The sequence below is a fragment of the Epinephelus moara genome, chromosome 13 (genome assembly GCF_006386435.1).
Source record: "Epinephelus moara isolate mb chromosome 13, YSFRI_EMoa_1.0, whole genome shotgun sequence".
Lineage (NCBI taxonomy): Eukaryota > Metazoa > Chordata > Actinopteri > Perciformes > Serranidae > Epinephelus > Epinephelus moara.
In genome coordinates, this window is record NC_065518.1 from 16,802,006 (window position 1) to 16,810,266 (window position 8,261).

At 33.7% G+C, this 8,261-nt stretch overlaps 2 protein-coding genes across 3 annotated transcripts in view; one reads left to right on the forward strand and one right to left on the reverse strand.

Annotated features, from left to right (window-relative positions):
* Positions 1-7,551, forward strand: part of LOC126399564 (7-methylguanosine phosphate-specific 5'-nucleotidase-like) — a 17,387-nt gene extending 9,836 nt beyond the window's left edge. For both annotated transcript variants that reach the window (XM_050059615.1, XM_050059614.1), the window contains 2 exons: positions 5,093-5,293; positions 5,400-7,551. In XM_050059615.1, coding sequence (XP_049915572.1) covers positions 5,093-5,293; positions 5,400-5,519 — 321 coding nt within the window. In that variant the 3' untranslated portion in view covers positions 5,520-7,551. The remainder of the gene's footprint in view (positions 1-5,092; positions 5,294-5,399) is intronic.
* A 153-nt stretch (positions 7,552-7,704) lies between these two features.
* The window catches only part of fkbp10b (FKBP prolyl isomerase 10b), a 10,808-nt gene continuing 10,251 nt past the window's right edge, over positions 7,705-8,261 (reverse strand). Inside the window, exon 10 of the mRNA XM_050059612.1 lies at positions 7,705-8,172. Coding sequence (XP_049915569.1) covers positions 7,978-8,172 — 195 coding nt within the window. The 3' untranslated portion in view covers positions 7,705-7,977. The remainder of the gene's footprint in view (positions 8,173-8,261) is intronic.

Genomic DNA, 8,261 nt, shown 5'->3' on the forward strand with positions numbered 1-8,261 from the left:
TTTTTTCATGATTTTTGACGACATACTTTATACTATGACTTTTTTTTCATGATTTTGGATGACATACTATACTATAACTTTTTTTCATGATTTTGGACGACATACTATGACGTTTTTTCATGGTTTTTGAAGACATAGTATGACGTTTTTTCATGATTTTTGACAATATACTATACTATGACGTTTTTTCATGATTTTTGACGACATACTTTATACTATGACTTTTTTTTCATGATTTTGGATGACATACTATACTATAACTTTTTTTCATGATTTTGGACGACATACTATGACGTTTTTTCATGGTTTTTGAAGACATAGTATGACGTTTTTTCATGATTTTTGACAATATACTATACTATGACGTTTTTTCATGGTTTTTGAAGACATACTTTATACTATGACGTTTTTTCATGATTTTTGACAACATCCTATACTATGACGTTTTTTTCATGATTTTGGACGACATACTATACTAAGACTTTTTTTCATGATCTTGTACAACTTACTATACTATGACTGTTTTTATTGTTTTTGGACGACATGCTATACTATGACTGTTTTTATTGTTTTTGGACGACATACTATACTATGACGTTTTTTCATGATTTTTGACGTCATACTATACTATAACGTTTATTCATGGTTTTTGACTACATACTATACTATGGCTTTTTTTCATGATTTTGGACAACATACTATACTATGACTTTTTTTTCATGATTTTGGACAACATACTATACTATGACGTTTTTTCATGATTTTTGACGTCATACTGTACTATGTCTTTTTTTTCATGATTTTGGACGACATACTATACTAAGACTTTATTTGATTATTTTTGACAACATACTATACTGTGACGTTTTTCATGATTTTTGACGACATACTATACTATGAAGTTTTGTCATGGTTTTTGATGACATACTTTATACTATGACGTTTTTTTCATGATTTTGGAGGTCATACTATACTATGACGTTTTTTCATGATTTTAGACGACATACTATACTATAACTGTTATTCACATTTTTGGATGACATACTATATACTATGACTTTTTTTCATGATTTTGGACAACATACTATACTATGACGTTTATTCATGGTTTTTGATGACATACTATAGTACTATGACGTTTTTTCATGATTTTTGAAGACATACTATATTATGAAGTTTTTTCATGGCTTTTGACGACATATCATATACTATGACTTCATCTCATGATTCTTGACGACATATTATACTGTGACTTTTTTTCATGATTTTAGACAATATACTATACTATGACATTTTTTCATGATTTTGGACGACATACTATACTATAATGTTTTTTCATGATTTTTGACGTCATACTATACTATAACGTTTATTCATAGTTTTTGACGACACACTATACTATGACGTTTTTTCATGATTTTTGACGGCATACTATACTAAGACTTTTTTTCATGATTTTGGAAAACATACCATGCTAAGACTTTATTTCATGATTTTTGACAACATACTATGCTATGACTTTTTTTCATGATTTTGGACGACATACCATACTAAGACTTTATTTCATGATTTTTGACAACATACTATATTATGACGTTTTTTCCATGATTTTGGACAACATACTATACTATGACTGTTTTTATTGTTTTTGGACGATATACTATACTATGACGTTTTTTTCATGATTTTGGACGTCATACTATACTGTGAAGTTTTTTCATGATTCTGGACGACATACTATACTATAACTGTTTTTCACATTTTTGGACGACATACTATACTATAACGTTTATTCATGATTTTTGACGTCATACTATACTATAACGTTTATTCATGGTTTTTGACGACATACTATACTAAGACTTTTTTTCATGATTTTTGACAACATACTGTACTATGACGTTTTTTTCATGGTTTTTGACGACATACTATACTATGATGTTTTTTCATGATTTTTGATGACATACCATACTATAACGTTTATTCATGGTTTTTGACGACATACTATACTATGACGTTTTTTCATGATTTTTGACAACATACTATACTATGACGTTTTTTCATGATTTTTGACAACATACTATACTGTGACATTTTTTCATGATTTTTGACAACATACCAGTATGAAGTTTTTTCATGGTTTTTGATGACATACTTTATACTATGACGTTTTTTCATGATTTTTGACGACATACTATACTATCACTGTTTTTCACGTTTTTGGACGACATACTATACTATCACTGTTTTTCACATTTTTGGACGACATACTATACTATGACTTTTTCACGATTTTGGACGACATACTATACTATGACGTTTTTTCATGATTTTGGACGACATAGTATACTATGACGTTTTTTCATGGTTTTTGAAGACATACTATACTATGACGTTTTTTCCATCACTTTTGACGACATACTATACTGTGACGTTTATTCATGGTTTTTGACAACATACTATACTATGATGTTTATTCATGGTTTTTGATGACATACTATACTATAACGTTTATTCATGGTTTTTGACGACAGACTATACTATGACGTTTTTTCATGATTTTTGAAGACATATTATGACTTTCTTTCATGGTTTTTGACGAAATACTATACTATGACGTTTTTTCATGGTGTTGACGACATACTATACTATGACGCTTTTTCATGATTTTTGACTACATACTATGACTTTCTTTCATGGTTTTTGACGAAATGCTATACTATGACGTTTTTCATGGTTTTTGACAACATGCTATACTATGACTTTTTTTCATGATTTTGGATGACATACTATACTCTGAAGTTTTTTCATGGCTTTTGACGACATATCATATACTATGACTTCATACCATGATTCTTGACGACATACTATACCATGAATTTTTTTCATGATTCTTGACGACATGCTATTGTTATGTCTCCGGTCTAGGGGACCCCAGATACAACATGATGTGACTCCCCACTCTTCCCACTCCCAATAAAGGCCAGTCACACAGTTTTCAAACAACAAAGAAGCAGTTTATTTTGTCTTTGGATGTGAGCAGTTCCCAAAACAACAAATAAAAATATACTTATGGACCATTGACATACCTAGTAATAAGGAAAAGTGAAACAAAAGACAATTTTCTCACCTAAATTCCTTCCTTTCAAAACAGGAGAAAAGAACATGGCAATGCCACACAAAACGGGCTTCTCACTCCTACTAAAACTAATTTAAGTGCTCTATTTACAGTGTTCCACAAAATCATACCACTAGTAATTATACACAGTAAACTCACTAAACAAATCTCAGCTCACCTACTCCAAAAACTGATCAAATACCCATCCTAATTAACAGGTTATCAAAAAACACACACTAGTTTACCAGAATCAAGTTTTGCCTACAGGTAATTACAAACAATTGCACAAACACAATCAAGTTTTGCCTACAGGTAATTACAAACAATTGCACAAACACAGTCTAAGTTCTGGCATTGTTAGCAGTGGAAGAATGAAAGGAAGGAAGAGCTTCTGTCAGCTGAAGGTTTAAAAACCCTCTGACTCGCACTGGGACAATCCGGCAACAGCAGTCTTCTTCAGCCAGCCCATTCAGCATTCACCACCTGCCTTGCAACAATCAATGACACTTCACCACATGCACACACTCTAAGAGGAGAGAGAAAATCTTAAAGGTCACTGCAGATCAAAACAAGAACAATACTCAAGAAATAATGACCTAGCTCATAACACTTTTCTATGACGTTTTTTCCATGATTTTGGACGACATACTATACTATGACTGTTTTTCATGTTTTTGGACGACATACTATACTATGACGTTTTTTCCATGATTTTGAACAACATACTATACTGTGACTGTTTTTTTCATGTTTTTGGACGACATACTATGCTATGACGTTTTTTCATGGTTTTTGACGGCATACTATACTATGACGTTTTTTCATGGTTTTTGACGACATATTATAGTATGACTGTTGATAATGTTTTTGGACAACATACTATACTATGACTTTTTTTTTCATGATTTTGGACGATATACTATACTATGACCTTTTTTCATGGTTTTTGACGGCATACTATACTATGACGTTTTTTCATGATTTTGGACGACATACTATACTTTGACTGTTTTTCATGTTTTTGGACGACATACTATACTATGACTGTTGATAATGTTTTTGGACAACATACTATACTATGACATTTTTTCATCGTTTTTTTTCGACAGCATACTATATACCATGACTGTTTTTCATGTTTTTGGACGACATACTACACTATGACTGTTTTTCATGTTTTTGGACGACATACTATACTATGACGTTTTTTCATGATTTTGGACAACATATTATACTATGACTTTTTTCATGGTATTTCACGACATACTATACTATGACTTTATTTCACGATTTTGGACGACATACTATACTTTGATGTTTTTTCATGATTTTCGACGACATACTACACTATGACGTTTTTTCATGATTTTGGACAACATATTATACTATGACTTTTTTCATGGTATTTCATGACATACTATACTATGACTTTATTTCACAATTTTGGACGACATACTATGCTGTAACTGTTTTTCACGTTTTTGGACGTCATACTATACCTTGATGTTTTTTCATGATTTTGGACGACATACTATACTATGACGTTCTTTCATGATTTCTGACGACATACTATACTATGACATTTTTTCACGATTTTGGACGACATACTATACTATAACGTTTTTTCATGGTTTTTGACGGCATACTATACTAAGACTTTTTAGACATACTATACTATGACATTTCTTATGACAGTACATTGTTTACCTTTTTTGGTGCTACTCCTGCCCTAAGTCTGGGAGTGCTGATCATCATCTACTATAGATAACATACTCACTGTGGATAAGTACCTCATACAACCCCACTTAAGAAAATCTGAATAATCCTGTTAATGCATCTTTAGTTTGACATTACCATGGCTTTGCATACCACCTCCACCATCGCAAGAATCAACATGATTTTACTCCACCAGGTTCAGGCTGTGTATGACAGGTTACTAGAGGAGCCTAATCTGAACATTGTGTTGTTAATTAGGGGGTTCTGAGAGCCTTCAAAGGCCAACTGATCCACACCTTCAACAAGAGGGAAGGTGCTCTGTCACATGCAGCTGGCCTCAGGGAGCTGCATGGTCGACCCAACGTGTTGCTGCTGGGAGACTCATTAGGAGACCTGACCATGGCTGATGGCGTGTCTGAGCACGAGAACATCCTCACCATCGGCTTCCTCAATGACCAGGTCAGACTAAATGTCCAGTATGGTGTTGTTTTTCTAGGGTTCCTCATTTCAACATGTTGAGTTTTAGAAGTTGGGTTCTCACGGTCTGTGTCCTTTTGTGTCTCAGGTGGAAGAGAGGAAAGAGTCGTACATCAACTCGTTTGACATTGTGCTGGTGAAGGACGAGACAATGGACATTCCCAACGGTATCCTCAGATACATTACCTCATCAAAAGACAACAAGTAAGACGCACAAGACGGAACTTCATTGCAGCAAACAGACTTGTTCACTCCATTCACCATGTTGCATGCTGGACAATCACACATCACAACTTACCTCAAGCCAGAACTTGAAACTGGACCTTTTTATCTCTTTATTATTACACTCTTAACTGTTTTGACTGCATATTAAAGCTACACCAAAGTCCAGAACAATCTGTGACTTATGCTTGTAACGTCAGTAGAGGGCAGTAGAAGGCTGGGCATTGATTAAACTGTTGTCTTCCTGCTGTTAAATTTGTTTGAGGGAATGCTCAGGATGTCTTGATACAAACTTTACCACCAGAATGGCAGTGTGCCACATTCACAGAACTCAGTGCAGGTAGATTTTATATTGTCTTGTTTCAAATCCATAAAGCACATACAGTACAGTACCAGTAGCCCTCCAAATCAGCAACCTTTTAAAAAAGGCAGTATAAACAACTACAGGGTGTTCTTCTAAATTTCTGTCAAATTCACTCCTTTTAACACGAAAAAAAGTTGTGATTTTTACTTTGTTGTTTTACAGTATGAGGATAAATATCTTTTACATTAAGCTTTTGTAAGAGCAAAGACATAAAACACATTTTGTAAATGTGTCTTTACCTGCAAAGTGTCCTCACTTACATTGACAGGTTCTGGTGTGTTTTGTGCGTACTGTATGCTACCTCTTCACACATGAATCATCTAACATGACAGTGATACTCTCAGTCTTTAAGCTATTGTAGTTGTTATTAAGTCAGTTGTTCTAAACTTTTTCATTTTTGAAGATAGACATGCCAACATTAAACACAGTGCTACAGTATAGCAGTATTACCATTATTAGTGTTTCAGCTGTAACACTGACTATGTTTACATGCACAAAATGTTCCAGTTTTCGCCCCTTATTCCAAAAAAAGACAATTATTCAACTGAGCTGTTTACATGGTTAATGAAAATGAATATTCTTCTAATATTCCTGTTAAATGTAGCCGCAAATACTCCACCCCAGTTGAGATGCATAGTCCAAATACGCTGTCTGTGTGTGCAAACAATGCTCCTAAAACTCAAAAATGCTACATTCGAGAAAAAAGAAGGCCTAATACTTAATATCCAAACAGAATATACTGTTTACATGACCCGTATCAAATTCAATACAAAAATATTATCTTATTTGGATTAGAAGTGGAATATTAGTCTGCATGTAAACGTAGTCACTTTGGCTGCTATAAATTAGATCTTAATATTAAGCTAGTTGCACTTTACCGTAGGTGTTCAAGAAAAGACGAACGTGGACTAACTTAGCAAAAGGTATAGTAGTATACATTTTTAAATCTCGATTTGAGTTCCTTTAGTATTGTTGATAACCCAGGTCTCCAACAGAAATTCCATGTCAGTGATGGTATTGTAAAAAATGACAACTATCCTTTAAATCAACATTTTTATGTCTGTATGCCACTAATAGTTAATTGTAATGCAGTCTTATCATAAGATGGTCATTAGATCAGTGAATCATGGTGCCGCTTTTAAATTCTATTAGAAATGCATCAATATTAATAATACTTGCATTAATATATTTTAAGTTACCCGAATCCAATAGTTCCCGGCCAATATCAACCAAAACCAATGCATTTTTAAGTGTTAGTACATATGCAAGTCTACAACGTGTTTAGAAGTTCAGGTATATTTGTGTTAATTTCCTGCTTTTTAAAATGACTAATACTTAAAATTTGTTACTAATTTGATCACAGAGAGATGTGTCATTTAAAAAGCTACTGTTGGAAAAACCACTGATTATTAATGCTGTTGTTTTGCAAAGAACTTCTGTGGTTTCCTGTTCTTTTTCAAAGCAGCTCATAGTAGGTGTTATATGAATTTCTGGTGCAGGATGCAGAGTTGCAACATCTTACAAAGTCACACTGGTGGCACCGTGCCCATCCTCTAGTTTTGAAGATTTGCATGTGTTATGCAGTATTAGACCTGTAAACAGATTTTGATGTGTAAAATATGCACACCTCCCCTTTAAGTGTGATGTTGAGAACTGCTGGGACTCTGCGTCTTGCATCAGCTGCTTTTCAGTAGTTTTCCTGTATGTTGGTGCACCTCTCTTTTGTCATGTATAGAGGTGCGGTTATTTCAGATGTCATGCCAGTTCTTTAGGTGGGATACAAATCCTGGAGAAAAAAACAAAACAATTAGCTTTTTCATAGAAAATTTTTAATTAATGTGACTTTTATGGATGAATAAAGGTGCTTCTTTGGTTTTATAAAATACACCTATCAAAGACAATCACACAACACAGAACTTTACAAAAAGACCCTTTGCACTATTTTCTTGTCATTCAAACAAAATGTGGGATGTGGTGCAGAATATATTAAACCATGGTGATGTATGGAAAAAGTCTCTCCTTTCTTGTTTGTAAGGTGTTGGGGTTTATCCCTGAGAGAGAATGAAAGCATTTGTCCTTATCACAACTCCTCATGCCTCGCCTCTTCCCGTTCCTTGTCCTCGTCGACCTTCAGTTTGAGTTCGTCTGCTTTGATCAATCCATCTTTATTTCGGTCCTGGTTTTGGAACATGTCGGCTATAACCTGCTCCATGGTCAGTCCAGGCTTTATACGACCTTTGCCCTCCATCACCTGAAGCTTGATGAACTCGGTAAACTAAAATGTTTCAAGACAAAAGGCAGCATCAATAACTACTGACCCAAGTGGATATATATATATATATATATATATATATATATATATAT